This window comes from Anopheles funestus, chromosome 3RL (genome assembly GCF_943734845.2).
Source record: "Anopheles funestus chromosome 3RL, idAnoFuneDA-416_04, whole genome shotgun sequence".
Classification (NCBI taxonomy): Eukaryota; Metazoa; Arthropoda; class Insecta; order Diptera; family Culicidae; genus Anopheles; species Anopheles funestus.
Window position 1 is genome coordinate 9,239,132 of NC_064599.1, and position 19,622 is coordinate 9,258,753.

At 44.2% G+C, this 19,622-nt stretch overlaps 1 protein-coding gene across 2 annotated transcripts in view; it reads left to right on the plus strand.

Annotated features, from left to right (window-relative positions):
• LOC125768615 (peroxidasin) overlaps positions 1-19,622 on the plus strand; it is a 42,894-nt gene that overhangs the window by 15,846 nt on the left and 7,426 nt on the right. Inside the window, exons 5-9 of one of the 2 annotated variants that reach the window (XM_049436549.1) lie at positions 2,270-2,508; positions 3,082-3,468; positions 3,540-3,725; positions 5,183-5,374; positions 19,289-19,492. In XM_049436549.1, the coding sequence (XP_049292506.1) occupies positions 2,270-2,508; positions 3,082-3,468; positions 3,540-3,725; positions 5,183-5,374; positions 19,289-19,492 (1,208 nt within the window). The remainder of the gene's footprint in view (positions 1-2,269; positions 2,509-3,081; positions 3,469-3,539; positions 3,726-5,182; positions 5,375-19,288; positions 19,493-19,622) is intronic. The other variant, XM_049436550.1, reaches the window with a different exon arrangement.

Genomic DNA, 19,622 nt, shown 5'->3' on the forward strand with positions numbered 1-19,622 from the left:
TACTTTAATATTAACCATTTGATTAAAATCGGAAGCTGGCTAGAGTTGGATACGATGATCCGAACAACACACCAATCAACAAGAAGCATCAAGATGGAGCGTTACGGAACAGAAGATGGCTTGCGGTGGTAGCTCCAGAATAGGACGAATACAGTGAACCAGTAGGTAGTAAAAGGAAATGGTTCACCATTGGAAATGTGGAAAAAGACAGAACATGGCAGCAAAAGAACGTGATGTTGATGGTTCCGCCATGTCGCGAACTCATGGGTGTGTTGAGTGACGACGATGACAATGACATTAGAGATGTGATGCTTGCATGGCACGTTCTGTGTCTCTCCATCTCGGATACATACGGCGGAAGTCGTCGAGGTGGCAAACCATTGGAATGATCGGACATACGCCTCGGGGAAAGAGTCGAAGCTTGTGAAACAACAATATCCGGTCGCTTGTTCGCTGCGTTGTTATTATTTGCGAAATGTGACAAGAAAACGGAAAATGACATCGACAATACCTTACGGATGTTCCGCTGTACTTCCGCTATTGTTTTTTTGTGAGAAAGAAAAGGATTGTGAGGAAATGGCATAACATTCAGCACCATAATACGGTGGTGGATTTATCGATAAATTGTGCTTTTTCTCGTTGTCTGCCCGAGAAGAGAAGCAAAAGCAAATTACGGATGATAAAAATCGATTTCTTAATATGAAAATAGTACGAGAAACATTACAATCCCAGAATCAAGTATAAAAAAAATGAAATAAATAGCAAAGATAATATGAAACATTGATATTAAATTAAAAAAGAAATCAATATTTTCTTTCTTTCCATTTCTTTCCCGGAAGGATCTGTATTTTGTTATTAAACCCCTTTTTCCCACTTTACTACATCACTTTCGAGACAAAACTAGTAACTTTCTGGTAGCACAAAAAATGGCGAAAAAAATGCAACTTGTCTGGTTGGAAGAAAAATAAAATGAGTAAATACACACCAACTCCCACCCGGTATGAGATGAAAATGTCCGCTCAAAAGAAAGAGAAGACCAAAACAGCAGCTACAAAAACAAGCGGTGAAAAAGCAGAAAACAACGTAAAGAAACAAAAAGGAGATAGGAACGGCCAGGCCCGGGCTTAAGATTTTCGCATCCATTTTAAGTGGAAATTCTTCCCCGTTTTTTTGGTAGACGTCTTAGTCAGGTTGCGCATGTATTTGTTTCCGCTGTTGTACAATCCACAAGCAAAACTTGTTCGGGGCTGAAGACGTGAGCCTTTTGCAACCAAGTAAAGAGGCGGGCAATTAAAAACAAACACCCCCTTACCATCCTTTTTCCCTACCACAACCGTCTATCGCAACCGAGAAGAGCATTTACTCGTTTTGCTGATATTTACTCCGCTTCGTTTTTCCATTTGCCGGTGTTGTGCTTCAAGCGCAAAACACACTGCTGTAGGAAGGTTTCCATTTTCTAGGTTTTGTGTTTGCTTTCGGGAGCATGTTTTTGAACAACCGTCTCGATGTTGTATCTATTTGTAACTGTAATTGAAAATGTTAAAATAATCGACGCTAATTGACGCGGTAGTTTCGCATTAAATCGACACGTCAGTTAGAGTCATTCCAAAAAAAGCAATCCTCTGCAAGGGAACGGAACTAGAAATGAATGAAGGAAAAAGGCATTATTTCGGTGTGCTTTTAAATGTGAGTAGAAATTGTATATTTTAAAAACACTTAAAAATGAAACCGTAGAACAGTAATTAATGTAAATTACATAACTTCAGGCGTTTAGCTATCTAAAATCTTCCTTAGTATGACTCTCTCGATAGATGTACACTATTCAACCGAAAAATGGACCATCATTTCATTTCGCCAAAAACTTGCTTATTTCTTTCAGCAAGATTGTTTCCAAGAAATCAAAATACATTACGGAAAACAACGATTCTTATGACAATAGGCGCGTAAAAGTGTGACAATAACATCGTTTACTGTTTCTTTTATTACGTGATGAGGTACCTCATTATTTTTTTGCTCTTATTTTGTCCGCTTGTTTCAACACTTCGTTAAACGAAGAAAGTTGGAAAATTGTATCCAAGTTGTGGAAACAAAAAACACACAAATAGAAAACACTCCAAGGTTGATTTGCACCTGCAGCGCCCGGTACCAGGATTCGTTTCCTGGACGATAAATATTTTGCCAGCCTCTTGAGATAAACGTTCCCGGCGCTTAACGCTTATCTTCTCACACTTTCGTTTCCTTGCGCTTATTCCACGATCCCATTCGACAGCTATTTGCACGGCAACCAAATTAAGAACATTCCGGAGGGAAGCTTCGAACGCTTACCATCCCTGCGACGGCTCCGGCTGGACGATAATGCGCTCGAGTGCGATTGCTCACTGCTTTGGTTCGTACGGACGATGCAGCAACCGAACCGGAAATCCCTGGTGGCCGGTGCAACCTGTGCCACACCGCCCGCCCTCGAAGGTCAACCAATTAGCTCGATCACGGAGGAGGACTTCCACTGCGGTAAGTAGGGATGGATCGGTGGATGGTGGTCCACAACGAATCGCTCGTTTCATTCGCTCGTTTGTTTTTGTGATAAACAAAGTTTTTCGGTTTTCGTGCCGTGTCGTTCATTCATTTCGAAGTGGAAATTAAAATGTGTCTCATTAGGGAGTTATTCAAGCTTTATTTTGTGCTTCAGCACAGAAATGTGGGGAAGTGGAATAAATAGTGCTAATAACGGCGTACAATGAAAGAAAACACCTGCTCACCCTGTCCTGAATGAGTTCATCATTAACCTGATTTCTTGATTTCTCGTATTCAGTAGATGTCACAGAAAGCAAAAAAATAGGAGGAAGAAGGAATTCTTCGTGTCCAATTTAGGGTTCTTTTCGGTGCCTTCTTCTGATCGATGATATCATTTCATTTCCCAAGTTTTATCCCTTCAAATCCGATTATATCCCGGATTCTGTCCAATTGAAGTCGCCCCATCGAAGATACTCAAAATGTCCCAAACAAAATCCAACACCGTAGTGGGTGGTCCTTTTCGGTGGTCTAATGTTTTTGGGGGATTTTTTCTTCCTTTCCCCACCACAGCGAAACCGGAAATTATAGTCCAGCCAAGGGACATCGAGATAAGCTACGGCCAGACAGCGGTATTTAGCTGCAAGGCATCGGGTGACCCACGACCGGAAATTGTCTGGTTGTACGAGGAAAACCCAGTCCGGTCGGAATCGGACGGTCGGGTAACGTTACTGCCCGATGGTTCGTTGCGTATTGACGAGATCGTTCCTGCCGATGCCGGCCAGTACGCGTGCATCGCCCGTAACAGCCTCGGGGAGTCGCGGTCACGCACTGCACACCTGGCAGTCAACAACGATGTGGTCGAAAGCGAAGCGGAAGCACCCAAGTTCCTGCGTACACCGGTCGATCCGCTCGAACTGCTCGAGGGTGATCCAATCGTGCTGGATTGTGTTGTTACCGGTAGGTAGTTTACGCTGTCGCTTCAATTAGAAACACACGATTTTGTACCCAACGACGGTTCCTTTCCGCAGGTGCTCCAACGCCGAGTATTTTATGGAAATTCAATAACGAAAACATCCAGAACGGGCGCATCAAGCTGTTTGGCAATGGTTCGCTGATTTTGCCAACGTCCACACTCGATGACGGTGGCATCTACACCTGCTGTGCTGGGAACGCTCTTGGCAACATTTCGGTCAACGTGACGGTCCTGGTGAACGGTAAGTCTCTCGCCCCCCCCCCCCCGCCCCAGAGTGCACTAATTCCTGACATCCAAACACCTGCGGTTTATCCATGTCCGTGCGGAGATCTTCCGTTCACGTCTGGCAACTCTGGTGCTCATATGGCTCCGGACGAAGGCTCATCATCTTTTGGACAAATCGACACCGATGCTGCTCAGCCCGGCTTTACGAGTGACATCACTTTTCGAGTGCGGATAATCACGTTACAAAGACGGCTTTTTAGTGCACGAGAGGTGCCACAGCACCAGAAGACAGTAAATCGTTCGCACTTTGATGCAAAACAACAAACCCCTTGGTGTGTCGTCGTAGATGTTGCCGAGCTGGCACGGAACTGGCTCAAAGCCGCATGACAACTGGTGCGGAAATTTCAACCACTTCCGTACCCACAAACCCCGGCACCAGTGTTACCTGTGTCGGATGTGTACTCGGCGAAACCCTTGGATATCCGGTATTGAGGCCAGCCCACCCCCAAAAAACGAGCTCCATGTTAAACTAAGCGTGCAAGACGTCTTTTGCTCGATTAAACAAATGTCTACCGCAAGTGTAATGGTTAGGTACTGTAGGGTCTCGATCGTACCGGCACTGTACACCCCAGAAACACACAAGCAAACACGTAACACGGTGGAATGCTTTCCAAACTTTTTGTCCGCAGCCGGTTTCCGCCACGCACAAGCACTTGTGAATTGTGTGAGTGTGTGCATGCGGATGTCGGTGTGTTTCGTACGTTTCGCGACATTATTCAAGTGCCGAGATGTGGACAAGAAAGTTAAAGGCATCGATTTCCGGGAACTTATGTTTTTGGGTGAGGTAAGAAACAAGTCGTTCCAAGAACACTTTTGTGTCGTTCTTCAGAAATTCAGAATGAACTTTCTGCGCAAGCACTGTGACTGTGTCGTTCACAGATTTATTGTGCATCAGGTCTATAAAACCCGATTGTTACAGATATAGTTTCTTAGAAACTGAGTTCCTGATTGTGTCCATAAGTTTTGGGGATAGCGAGAATTCGTGACTATTTTAACCTTTAGACCAGAGCTGTGATAAAAGGTCAATTGAAACATAATTAAAACTTGCATACTTTTAGGCGTTGTGGAGACTCGACAAGCTAGTAGAAAAGAGAAACTAACTCTATATTTCCCAATATTTTAAGCTTAAACAGAAAACTAATTGATTTCAACATATCTCAAACACAGCTTGGCAGAAAAGCCACATAACATAACCAATATAAACGCTTTCAGTGCGCTCCTCCTTACCCCTGGAGAAAAAAACAGAGAGTAACGCAAAACAAAAGCAATTCCTTTACACCACTCCTGCACCTGTTAATTGCTTTCGCATTCTTCTAAGCTACAATGCAAACATCGCACCATCCCCGAAAATAACTCACCTAACGCCCAACATGATGTCAGGAATGCTAATGTAACCGTTTTTGCTAACACTAGCACGACCGCTTGTATCCATCACCACCTCACCGACAACATCTACAGCGTCCTTGGCCACCATTACAACAACCGTCATCCCAACCACCGTACAACCATCGAACGGTGCTACTCCGCTTTCGAAACCATCCCCAAAACCGACCGAACTTAGTAATGCTGCCATTACGGGGGATTCCGGTACAGGAGAACACGAAGGTAAGTGGTGCTTGTGGGAAGTGCACCATGATGTATCTGTATAAATATCTTGTCGGAAGTAAACTACCCGGGCCCTCATTTCCTACACACACACACACAACCCTAACAATTAGAAAGATGATCAATTTTCCACCCATTTGCCCTTTTTTGTATCATACGCAACAGCTTCTGCTGTCAATCATTATCTTCACTTTGTTTTAAGTCTTACAACAAGTATCACTTACTGACCTAATGTATGTCGAATGACTTAAGGTTACGGGAAAAGAAATATTAAAAGCATTATTATCATACACAAACATCCATAAAAGCCTTTATAACCGACAAACAAAAGTAAAACATGTTTGGAAAGAATCCACTGCACTAATCTGATCAGATTGCATTCCCTGCATGAGTTCTTTTCCGGATTTGGTATAATATTGACCATCTAGTGCAAATACGCTTGAATAAAAAAAAGGAGAATACAAACCAAACCATTCAGCTGCCCCGTTAACAATCTTATTAAAAGGGAAAAACTTACGCCTAACAAGTCCTTGTATAGCTACTATTGCATAACTTTAGGCGAAAGCGCCGCGAATTATGCAATTCGATCGGCATATTGTTGTAAATAAAGTAGAAAAAATCGAAATTGTTCTATTACGTTGTCCTAAGCGAACGAACGTTCGTTTCTAAATCGTACATTTGTCCGTTGGGTATTCTACTAACATTCCAGAGTGGTTTGCATTTCGACCACTCATGGTTTACCGAGTATTTGATGAGCTGTCACTAAATCCATTTCTGTTGGTTTTGTGGTTAAATCGATTTTGCACACACAAACTCGTTACGTGTGTGGATGCACTTTTTTTGTTGTATTCTCTCTTTACATAGTATATTACATTACGAGGTACAAGGGAGGTGCTTGATTTGCATGGATGCCCTTCTTTCTTTCTTTTTTTTTGCTATGATTAATATGCGTGCAATCGAACGTCTGGAGCACATTTCTGAATGACTCGTACTGTTACCTACCCGGTGCCCTGTGCATCCTAGCACAAATATATAAATTCTGACGAGCGTAATTTATACTCGACCGGATAACGAGTGATTGATGGATGCTGACTGAGATGTTTATGATGTGTCATGTATGTGCTCACGGACAGAAATGTGTTACGCATTGCTATCGGTTCAGTAAAACACTAACACAATGATGTGATGCAACCAATATGCGTTCAAAGGGATTGCATTTGATCTTGCACCACGAAGCGGAAGATGTACGCGCTGTCAAAGTCATAAATTACCACACCGGCGGTAAAGGACTGAACAAGAAATATCTCCATTCCAGCATCCGTCTGCATTAGTCAGCACTGGAGAGACTTATTAAAGGTGCGAATTAATTATTTGTATCCTTTAGTTTTGATTTTTCTACAATCGTATCCAATTCCCATTACATTCTATTTTTAATCCTACATTCTCCATGCTGGATAGCAAATTTGTCGCAACATTTAATTTCCTTCGTACCGCAACTGGATGTGCATGCACGTCGCTCATTAAATATTTCTCGAGTCGGAACATTATTCCAACCAGTCGAGGGTACTGTCGTAATTTATCACTGCACCCATCGTCGTGGCCGAAAGGTTGTTATTTCGAAAAACATGCAATCCACCGATTGCGATTGCACGCGGGCCCTACAGTGTTACCTACAAACGGCAATGAGGCCCTCCATGATTGCAATTGAAGCAACGGTTGATGATGTTTGGCCACGACCGGTATCTGTACGGTTGACGTTGCACGATGACCGGCTACCAGGGGCCTTTCGGTCTGGCAAACGGTATCATCACACCGCAGCATCGCTTTTGCAAATGCAGTTAGACAATTTACGTCCCAGATCCGACGCAATACCCAATCGATATTTAATTAAATGCATCCATCAAGCGGTCGTTGCAACATTCGAACCCTCCCGGGGGGGGGGAATCGTTCGCCAATGCTGCTGAGCAGTTTTAGGAAGCTTCTGCGGGCGGAAAGTAAACACTCGGAGCGAACTTGGTGCGCTTCATTTCTTGGAAAGGTATCGGTACATGTCGATAAATGATGTAAATTTATCGAAAAACAAGCAGCAGTTTGATTATGTGCATATGTTTATTCATTATTACCTAGAAATAACCACACATTTTATCAATATTGTGAAATTGGAATTAATAACCCTATAGGGCTGTTCAAGGAACCAACATCCTGTTGGGAAAGCAGTAAACATAATGAGTTCATTATTCATATTGCATAGTTTCAGGCGTTTACTTACAGATACGCGTGTAACGCTGTACATATACTAACGCTTAAAATTATGCAACTTGTACAACAATATAACGCTAATAAAGAACAATAGCTCGCAGTAAAGAAAATAGTTGATATTTCCCCCCGCTTTATTGTCTTTCTTCACCTGCTATTCATCCTGTTGTTAAGCTACATTATAAAGCATGTTATCGAATTAAAAATAAAGAAAAACCCCAAACAAAAAAAAGCATAAAAATATACTGCTGAATACGGTTTGAAAACATGCTATCCTGTCAATGATGTTATTTGCTGTGGCCGATGATGAGCATTGCATGGAAAAAAAGCTTTTCCCGAACGAATAACGCATAAAAAGAGAGCGTAACAAACGGTTGATTGGTATATGAACAAAAAACAAAAATGAATATAACAAAAAAAAAAAGAAACAGATGAAACAAAACCAACAAGAGAACAATATTTTGCCTGTATGGACAAAACAAAAACACGAAAAACAGATGATAAACATCACGTTTCCCCGGTAGCTTTTCGTTTCGAGCCACGGTGAAGGCTCGTTTGATTGAAGGACAGCGTTGGACTAGTTGACAGAAGATAGACATCATCATTGAAGACCATTTTTTTGTGTTGGACCTTTCTTCACAACTATAAGCCCTCCTCCTCCCCCCTTAAACCTCTCATCATCTCGTTCATGATAAAAATGGAGATCTAAGAAAGAACAAAAAAAACAAGGATAAGCACTAGGACGGGAATGCAAACGTCAAATGGTTTGCCACTTTCGGGGCGGTAGCATCGATTCGGTTCTGGCAGAATTTGACGCATCCATTATCGAGAGTTTAATCAACGATTCGGTGGATAAACAGATTGTCACCAAACGGGAAGGTTCATTGGGAAGGAAAATGTGTTTCCCTTTTAGTAGGCGCACACGTATCTACGCCATCATGATTAGAGGATAGTGTCGGTTTGGTGGACGATACTGATGGAATTACGTCGCAGCTCTTGATCCCGTCACGTCGAACGTTGTGGAAGACCAACAAACTAGGACTAGTACCTTCGGGTGCCAAACAAAAAAAGCATCTCCTGCATGTTCATCGTTGACATTGCACTACTCAAACACAACCAACTCTGGGTCGTTAAGGGGATTCGTTTGGTGTTTAGGTTTTTTTTTCTCTGCTATCATGCTTTCTGATTTGTCTTTTCAAGGTGGAATTATACACACAAAAAACCCGCTACGAGACAAACGGTATATCCCATCCAAAAATAGCCCCGGACGTTCGTCAATATTGATGCTGATGAAGTCTGTCGAGCAGGTGGAAAAAATAACAAGCTCGTCCAGTCTGGCGTCATCCCATGTGGTCTGTGTATGTGAAAATGTAAACTGTCTCCTATCGGTAGTTAAGAGGGAGGTTTTTACTAGCCCTTTTTCGATCGATGACTCTCAACACCGTTTCCCGACCATCCGACTGCTGCCAATTATGAAGACGATAGGCTTGCATTCCAATCGTTCCAATATACAGCAACCCGGACGGATAGACAACTTCTCCATCTGCTATTGTGCGTTTCCGGTGTCTCGGGCATAATGACGTTTTCAAGTTGCCGTTCATCCGGGAAACCCATCTTGAGGAACGAAATTGCTTCGAAACCCCGATTTGTGTGAGGATGTGTCTGACGCGGAAGCAACAATCAGCATGAAAGGAACGGTTCACAAAATTTCCCATTCGTTACGATTACTTCAACGAAGCGTCCATAATCAAGTGACTCCTGGCATGGGTCTGAGTTCCCTGTTTTCACGTGCACCCTTGCCATCTGATTCTGATACTCGATAATCAGATTGACAAATTTCATGCCCCAGTAACACGGCGTCTGACAAAGTGATGTGTCTGGATGTCACCGAAAGACGATGCTGACTGAAGCAATATTTCACTTCTCCAACAAAACTACGACTCTTGTGGCATGTTTTGGTGGGTGAGGTGCTTTCTGAGTGATATGGCGATGAAAGATGCAATTTGAAATTCAAATAACGCTTCAGAATCGGGTTCTCAAAAATACGAAACTACTACCTTCTTACCACTACAAACACTTACGCTCATCAGTAGGGATTGGAATTTATCTCGGAAGTGATGCAGACGATTTTCAGTACGTTGGGAGTAGTTTTTTCCCCTCTACACAACACATGCCAGAACATGGTGGCAAGAAGGAGACCAATTCCCTGTTTGGTGTCTTTCCTTGACGGATGTGAATGGAAATGCGCGTAAAAGATAGACACCCCGAAAGGTTTGCATTCATTCGCTAAACCCGCATACCCGGACGATCGATCGAACGAACGGACACAAATTGGTGCCGCTGCCAGTTCCGGCTCGCTTTCCCTACGCCAAATGAAGGTAGACACGTCCGCCGAAATTACCGTTTGATTGTGATTTGTAATGAATGGAATGTAATTTTATTTCCGATTTGCTTTCCCTTACGGTGGCCTCTTTACCGGCACGGGAGGTGTTGCGTCTTGTGTCAAACATCCTTACCCTTGATCCATGATTGACGCAAAACCCGATGCTTCGAGATGGATTTTGAGAAAAGGAAGCGAATCGTAAGGCAAGGCGTTAGGTGGAAGATAAGCGAGATAAGCATATTTGCCCGGAAACTTAAGGCTAGTAATTGAATAAGAGCGCTTGGAAGGAAGAATAGGGATAGTCTGAAAAAAGGGCAACTTATAGAGAAGATTATTGAAATTGAAGAATCGTAGAATCGGCAAGGATTAAGTTACGTTAGTCGTACGCAAATGAAATTCAATTGTCATTTGTCTATTTTTGGTTTTGGTTTAAAAAGGGATATTGTTGTGCGAATTGCCTAACTTTAGGCACTTTTTTTGTACACGCCTTTTTTGGGTGATGAATTCACCATTCGTAAGGCTGTGTTTGTGCTTTAAACGAATGTGTCCAATACAGGCAGTTCATTTATGAAACCCCCACTTTGAAGAGTACTCACAATCTTCTTAACTTCTCCTACTGTGAAGGCATGGCACAAACGACTTCATCTTACGCTTCTGGCAAACGAGATTGTTTTGTGTGTGTCTGTGTGTGTGTGTGCTATAATCGGATAGTAAAAACACCGGTTGGCAGACAACAGAGAACCGGTTGGTCCGGTAGTCGATCGCTCTTGCTTCGTCGTATCGTAACAACCGAATGTCTAATTCAATAAAAGAGCAAAAATAAAATTGCTCGAAAATCGAAAGATCGATCCAATGCCAAACGAGGAAGAAGTGTTAAAAAGGGGAAACCGGCACAACAAAACTGCTACCATACAATATTCATTTCATCTTTCCGATAAACCACCGCAACCATGGGGGCATGGTCGAGATGGTTAAATGGATCCAATCAAATTATCTTCCACCTTGTCGTGTCGTTTAATTTCATTTCGATTCCGTTTCGTGTACCGTCCGTGCTGGGGGCACGGTGAACCGATTGGAAAATCGCCTGTCAAAGAGCAAATGACAAGCGTCAAGCGTTGGTGGTTTTGTGAAAGAACCCAGTACGGTACGTACGGGTTCTTGTCTTCAATTACTTCGAGGCACCATCCGTTAAAGGGTCAGCTGCAGTTGCTTTAAACCGATCGTTTCGAGTTGGCCGTACCTTGTAGGCTCCCATATTGGGATGCATAATTTAGAACAAGCTCGTGTTTGGCGAGTGGAAAACGAACGAATAAAGTCTGGATTCATTCGCCAAGAGACTGTCTGAATATAATAAAGATCTTCATGTTGGCATGTTTTGATTGAGGACGATATTTTGGGACACCGACGTTTACTTTTTTGATGATGTTGGTCAAGGTTCTGTGCGTCCTTTTGCTGTTGCTTTCTACCACACAAAAAAAAAGAATATTGAACCGTTGCCGAAAGACACGTTTTTGGCACCAAAAAAAAAAAAGGAAATCTCATTCGTCCGAAAGAAAAAAATTACTTTGCATATTGTTATGGTGCACCCTGTCGGTTGTCGGAACCACGCACTGACAGCCACTCAGCTATGACGAGCGATCGTCATAAGCAGGACGTGTGCGTGAGTGATGTAGGGCACTGACCGAGGATCGGCTCAGCGCGCAATCGAGAGCAGTTGCAAATCGGGAGTCAAAGAGAACGGAGATAGGGAGCGTTAGGTGTGCGTTGCGTGTGCGTGTACATGTTCGTTAATTAATTAATAAAGTTTTATTATAAGTTTGCGTCACCCCAAAAACACTCGGTCAACCTCATTCACAGACGCAACAGTGGCGACGAGGATATTTTTGTGGTTTAAGTGTATTCGCAATTAACTGTGCTAAATTCGTGTGAGAGAAAGACACTGTCCGTCATCGCGTTGCAATCGTTACTGTTCACTACGTTGTCCCATCGTATCGAGTTTCGCGTCTTCGTTCGCGTCCGAGTTTTGTGTGGTAAAAATTCCGTCTTCGAGGAAACGACGCAGGATGAGCAACCCAGCAGGAGATCCATCATCGGATGAACAGCGACGAATATCGGAATTATTTAATACAGCCGCTATTTTCCCTCACCAGCAAGCGCCACAGAATTTGCACCAGCGGCCATCGCAAAATGCTGCACAAGCGTCATCATCGGCGTCAGCATTTTCGGCATCATCGGCAGAAGGGACCATCATTTTGGAAATGCTACAACTTATGCGACAGCAATTGGCACAGCAACAAGCATTTATGGCCCAATTCACGCAGCAGAATCCGCAACCAGCAACACAAGCACCGCACCCACCTCCCGCACAGAATAACTGCACTGAACAACTTATTGAATGGCTAGCAAGCAACATCACCGAGTTCCGGTTCGAGCCCGAGTCAGGCTTCACATTTGAAATGTGGTATTCGCGCTATGAGGACCGTTTCACCAGCGAGACTTCCCGACTGGACGACGTGACCAAAAGCAGGCTGCTTTTGCGCAAATTAGGACCGACTGAGCATCAAAGGTTCACAAATTTCATTCTGCCAACCTTACCCCGAGATTTGTCTTTCAAACAGACAGTAGATAAATTAAAGCTCATCTTCGGGAAAGTCGAGTCACTGTTAAACAAGCGCCACAAATGCATGCAAACAAAAAAAGCAGTCGGCGAGGATATTTTGGAATACGCTGCAAGGGTAAATCGAGCATGCGAGAATTTTCAGTTGGCTGGCATGACTGAAGATCAATTTAAATGCCTTGTGTTCGTATGTGGCATGAAGGAAGAGGCAGATACCGAACTACGAACCAGAGCATTGGCAGCAATCGAGAAGGCAAAGGTGTCGAACCTCGAAGAACTTGCAGCAGAATGCCAATACATTGCAAGTATTAAGCAGGACACCACCTTGCTTGCTGCCAAGGATGAAAAAGTGTTGGCAATACAACATCAGCGGCCAGCGTCTCGATTCAACCAACAAGGTCATCGACAAGAGCATCAGCAGCGGCAAAATCATCATCAGCGATACAACAGAAAGGACAAACCGACAAACCCATGTTGGTTATGCGGAGCACTTCATTGGGTGAGCGAATGCTCCTACAAATCGCATACGTGTCGTGATTGTGGTCGAACGGGTCATCGAGAGGGCCACTGTAACAAAACAAATCGCCACAAACATCAGCGAAAATTTCAAAGAAAGCATCAAGCCAACTTGCGTGTCGTCACAGTCAACGTGTGCAGTGTTCGTGGGCGCCGCAAGTACGTAAAGCTGGCGATTAATGAAACTCCCGCTGAGCTTCAGCTAGATACGGGTTCCGATATTTCGATTATCGACCGGCAATTGTGGCAGCGTATCGGAAAACCAGCATTGACACAACCTGCAGTTCAAGCTAAAACCGCTACAGGAGCAGGATTGCAGATATGTGGAGAGTTTCAGGCCAACATCAAGATCGGAAGCATTACGAAGACGGCTACAATCCGAGTAGTGACGGTAGACATATCGCTACTGGGAGCAGATTTGATCGAGCTTTTTAATCTTGGTTCAATTCCAATGGACAGTTTTTGTAACAGGATTTGTAGTGTAGCAGCTATACCCAGTAGCATACAGCAGCAGTTTCCAGCAGTTTTTAGTGGAACGGGGCTATGCACTAAGGCTCAAGTGCAGCTTCAGTTAAAGCACGACTGTCGACCAGTTTTCAGCCCAAAAAGACCAGTAGCATACGCGATGCAAGAAACAGTGGACCAGGAGCTAGATCGGTTAGAAAAAGCAGGTATTATCACACCTACCGACTATTCAGAATGGGCAGCTCCAATAGTGGTAGTTCGCAAAGCAAATGGCACCATTCGTATCTGTGGCGACTATTCCACTGGACTAAATTCGGCTCTAAAATCACACGAACATCCACTACCAGTACCGGAAGACATATTCGCAAAATTAGCCCATTGCGAATATTTCAGCAAAATCGATCTTTCGGACGCTTTTCTGCAAGTAGAAATCGAGGAACAGTATCGGCCACTACTAACCATCAACACTCATCGTGGCTTGTATTTATATAACAGACTGCCGCCTGGAGTGAAAATAGCGCCCGCAGCATTTCAACAAATTATGGACGCTATGTTGGCCGGTTTAAAGGGAGCTTGCGGATACATGGATGATGTGGTAGTTGGAGGCAGAACGAGCAAAGAGCACGACGATAATTTGTCCAGACTACTGCATAGAATACAAGATTATGGGTTCACAATTCGAGAGGAAAAATGTGCCTTCAAAAATAAAAGCATCGAGTATTTGGGATACATCGTCGACCGTAATGGATTAAAACCAAACCCGGCAAAAATAGCAGCAATCCTCAACCTTCCTGCACCAACAGACGTGAGTGGTGTTCGCTCATTTTTGGGAGCGGTCAACTATTATGGAAAGTTTGTCCCAAAAATGCGCGACCTTCGTTACCCGCTGGACAATCTGTTAAAGAACGACGGCAAATTCACGTGGAATCAACAATGCGAAAAGGCATTTCGCACATTCAAAGAGATCCTTTCATCAAAGCTGCTTCTTACGCATTACGATCCGGCAGCAGACATCATTGTCGCAGCGGATGCATCATCAGTGGGACTTGGGGCAACGATCAGCCACAAGTTTCCAGACGGATCAGTGAAGGTAGTTCAACATGCTTCACGGGCCTTATCAAAAGCTGAACAGAACTACAGCCAAATAGATCGTGAAGGATTAGCCATCGTTTTCGCCGTCACAAAATTTCACAAGATGCTGTACGGCCGACACTTCCATCTGCAAACCGATCACCGGCCCCTGCTTCGTATTTTTGGATCGAAAAAGGGCATTCCAGTCTACACAGCGAACCGCCTGCAGAGGTTTGCCTTGACGTTACAGTTGTACGACTTTTCAATAGAGTACGTGCCTACTGGATCGTTTGGAAACGCCGACGTCCTGTCTCGACTGATCAGGGACTACGCTAAGCCGGAATCGGATTACATCATCGCTAGTTTGAGTTTGGAGGATGATTTAAGGTTCGTAGCAGTGCAAGCCATTAATTCATTTCCTCTGACCTTTGTAGATGTGCAGAAAGCTACACAAGAAGATACATTGTTAAGGAAACTCAGTCATTATGTAACGGACGGATGGCCCCGTAACGCATCTTTCGGGTCGGAGCTGGCACGATTCCATCATCGGAAGGAAGGCTTGTCTACGGTAGACGGCTGCATTTTGTTCGGGGAGAGATTGGTGATCCCTGAAAAGCTTCGTGCCAGATGTTTGACGCAACTCCACCGAGGGCATCCAGGCATTCAACGGATGAAGGCGCTAGCCAGAAGTTACGTTTACTGGCCATCCCTCGATAATGACGTACAGGATGTTGTTGCGACTTGTCCAGCCTGTGCCGTCGCAGCAAAGTCTCCACCACACTCAGCTCCAGCACCGTGGCCCAAAGTTAGTACGCCTTGGCAACGGGTCCACATCGACTACGCAGGACCTTTAAACGGCGAGTATTTCTTGGTAGTAGTCGATGCGTTTACGAAATGGCCCGAGATCATCAAAACGTCCAGCACCACGGCAGTAGCAACCATAGCAATATTGAGATCGATTTTTGCACGTTTCGGAGTGCCTGTTACTATCATCAGCGATAACGGCACACAGTTTGTTAGCTCAGAATTTAAGGAATTTTGTCTAAAGAACGGCATAAATCATATTACTACAGCACCTTTCCACCCACAGTCCAATGGCCAAGCCGAGCGTTTTGTCGACACGTTTAAAAGGGCAATCAAGAAAATCACATACAATGGACTGGGAATACAGGAGGCCTTAGATATTTTCCTTCAAACATATCGCTCAACACCAAACGCACAATTAGAGAACAGTACACCAGCAAAGCTAATGTTTGGAAGGCCAATACGTACATGCTTAGAGTTATTACATCCCGTACCAACCCCTTTGTTAGAAAGTCAGCATGGAACAAGAAGAGGATTTCAAAACGGTGCTCCAGTATATGCTAAGTTGTTTAAACGTAATAGTTGGGAATGGGTACCATGTACAAAATAAGGACTAAAGAACGGATAATTCGATCCCATATTAACCAGTTGCGCAAGCGAGCAGGAGACAATGAGAGGGTTACACATGATGCGAATCCAAAGGTTGCGTTAGATTTGCTAATGGATACATGGAACATCCCTTTAACATCTAACATTCAGTATTCCGATCCAAGAAGTCCAACCCCAATACTGAATCCACCAGCAGCGACCGTTATGCCAAACATCCCCACGGTATTTTCACCACGCCGCTCTTCTAGGCCTAGAAGAGTTCCGCGTAGGTTTGAAGCATATCGCCTCAATTAAAAGGGGGAGATGTTATGGTGCACCCTGTCGGTTGTCGGAACCACGCACTGACAGCCACTCAGCTATGACGAGCGATCGTCATAAGCAGGACGTGTGCGTGAGTGATGTAGGGCACTGACCGAGGATCGGCTCAGCGCGCAATCGAGAGCAGTTGCAAATCGGGAGTCAAAGAGAACGGAGATAGGGAGCGTTAGGTGTGCGTTGCGTGTGCGTGTACATGTTCGTTAATTAATTAATAAAGTTTTATTATAAGTTTGCGTCACCCCAAAAACACTCGGTCAACCTCATTCACAGACGCAACACATATTTATTCATCCGTGTAAAAAGTTTAGTAGCTCCATATCACACATCCCACGTTGGACGCCATTCTGTGGATCATGAGAATGTGGGAGATTTCTTATGATCCTCCCAGGAGAACGGAAAAAGAGCAAAACTCCACTTTGATTTACATTTTTGGTGCTTCTAATGAAACCTGTTGCATAATGGCCGTGGCTTCATAATTGAAGTATATCGTGCGTAAAAATGAGATTCGAAAATTAGATTTATTATACTGTGTTAACGTGCACACGACCATCTTTGTCCGCCTGTGTATGTATCCTAATAAATCCTCTTCATCACCGCCACACCGCCCGAAAAGTGGCGTTTTAGAAAAGTTTGACTCTCGCCTGTCACGTTATTGAAAACTTTTCAATTTATACCGGCTTCGGGGTTCAATCAGTGACATAAAAGGCGACGCTTTGGTGACATGTTTTTTTTTTCGTTGGTCCTATTTCGCTTTCAATTTTCCATTACAAAAGACAAAAATCGGACGGCGAAACAAACAAAGATGTCATGTCAGCTGTCAGCTGAGGGTGTGAGAGAAGAAAATAGTCCCTTAAAAGCACCCGTCCCACGTTCCGGTTTTTGTTTGCTTATGGCGAAGTGTGGCACAGTTCTGTTGCTCTCTTCTCTTTGGTTCCATTTTGGTTGGCGAAGGCGAATGGCATTTTGGCCGTGGGTTCCGATGGAGACGGGAAAAAGCTTACCAATAAATCTGTAAATGCTGTCCGGACACCACTTACCACCACAGTCCAGACCGAGCTTTCCTTTCAACTTTCCAACGTACGCCACCTTAAGAGACGTGGGAGGAAAGGGCGTCGATATTTTTCACTCAACCGATCCGGACACGTTCCAAAGCTAACACTCCACCCTCCACGGCACCAAGCTCGGCACGAGCTGCATTCCGTGCGCTAGAAACCTTGCAACACATTTCCGTTTTATGGTGTGCACACCGGTGCTCGGGACACCAGATAAACCCCATTTCTATTTCTCATAAATTCGAAATCGAAGCCATACGCCGTAACAGTTCCGGTCGCTGTTCTTCTTGGTAAATGCACCGCCATATTCCACGTATCCTTGGTATGATGGCAATAAACCAGACTTTCCACTACCATACACTGTGACCCCATACAGCTGTGTGTGATGGCATATATGCAGGATGCAGCCGCTTTGGAGAAGGTGGCCGGAGATTACCTTCGGCTTTACCAATCCACGGACTTAACCGTCCAAATTTGGCAGAATGAAAATTGAGCTGAAAGCGGAATTTTCCACTAGCACCATGTGTGCATGTCACTGCTTCTTCTAAAAATGGCGCCCGCCTTCAGGAGCACCAGCAGGTCGAGAAGACCTCAGCAAGACTGAACGTTTCCGGGCCTGGCTTACAGAAAGGATCACCAAAAAGAAAAAAAAACGGACACTACACTGTTGCACTTTCGGTATGAAGTGGTAGGAGAAGCCGAATGTTTTATCTCCAGCAAAACTCCTCCGGCACCACCAATGATCGTGCTCAGGAACATATTAAATTTTCCAAAAGCGAACACACAAAAAATGGTTCGAGAAGAACCAAACTATATCTCTGCACAATAAATAATAACCCGACATGGCATTCTGGTCTGGCCATCTTTGTGTTCCCGGTTCACCATCATAATCCAATCTCGATGGTAAAGGCGAAAGTAGAAAGCAATTCAGCAACGTTTGTTTTGGTGTCCGGTGGAATGGATCCAGCCGGATGGTGAACTTTATCTTTCCTGCTGTGGATGAAGATATGAAATTTCTTTCCATTAACTCTTGGGCTCCGAACTAGGGCAAGATACGTTTCTTCTAATGATTCATCAAATATCACTTCAAAGAGACCTTAGTGTAACCCTCCAGAGGGAAGGATTTTTTGTGATCTCCTCGTAAATTAGTCTTATCAGAGGAACTTCATTTGAGGATAGAATCTCTCTTCTATGTTGATTCGAAATGCATTTCCCGCTACAGTTCTTATCCCTGCAAGCAATGAATATTCAGGTTTTTTGGATCTATCCACCTGTTCCACGATACGGGAAAGACTTTAAAAAAAAACCCCAACCTAACCACAAGTTTGCTCACACGACGGTCAATCCACACGAAAGCACCAACTACCCAACCAAGTACGTCTCTAACTACGTTTAGAGCCAAGCAGCAGACAACCGAAAAGGAAACCGTCCCTTTCCTAACCACACACCATCACTAATACCGCAGCACATCACCACAATGGCCGGAATTGAACAACAAAATAAATTTCGGAACGTTTTCGTTTCTGTTTCGCTTCGACAAACCAATCCAACACCAAGTGCTACTTCCGGAATTGTTTCGGAAAATGGTTCACGTACGGTGGCAACAATCCATCAGTTTGCCACAGTTTGTGTGTCTTGTGTGTGTTTTTTGTTGCACTATCTTGACCACATTTCAAGTTCCCGTGCAGTGTACTTGTAGGCGAACATATACATTCCACCATCTGGCCAATCTCATCTGTAGCTTTGTGTTGAAATTTTTCATTTTTCCCCCCGGTTTGTTCTTCTCTAATCTTTTCGGAACTTTCTATCCCACACACACACAGCACCTCCGAGAATAGTGCTCGGTCCGGAAAATCAGAACGTGAAAATCGGCTCAACCTTGACGCTGGAATGTGAAGCCGATGGGAACCCGCTGCCACACATCTGGTGGAAAAAGGACGGTTTGCCGGTGAACGAAACGAGCCAGGTCTATTTCACCGATGATGCGATCGAACTCACCATCGACCATGTGGAGGTCTCTGACTCAGGTAAGCTGCTCACACTAGCGCCCCCAAGCGGTTGCCTTTTCCGTGCTGTTCTCTCCGTGGTCGAGCTCAAAAATGTTGAAGAGTTTCGCCTGTAAATAATCTGTTGCTTGCGTGAACTGCGACCACAGCT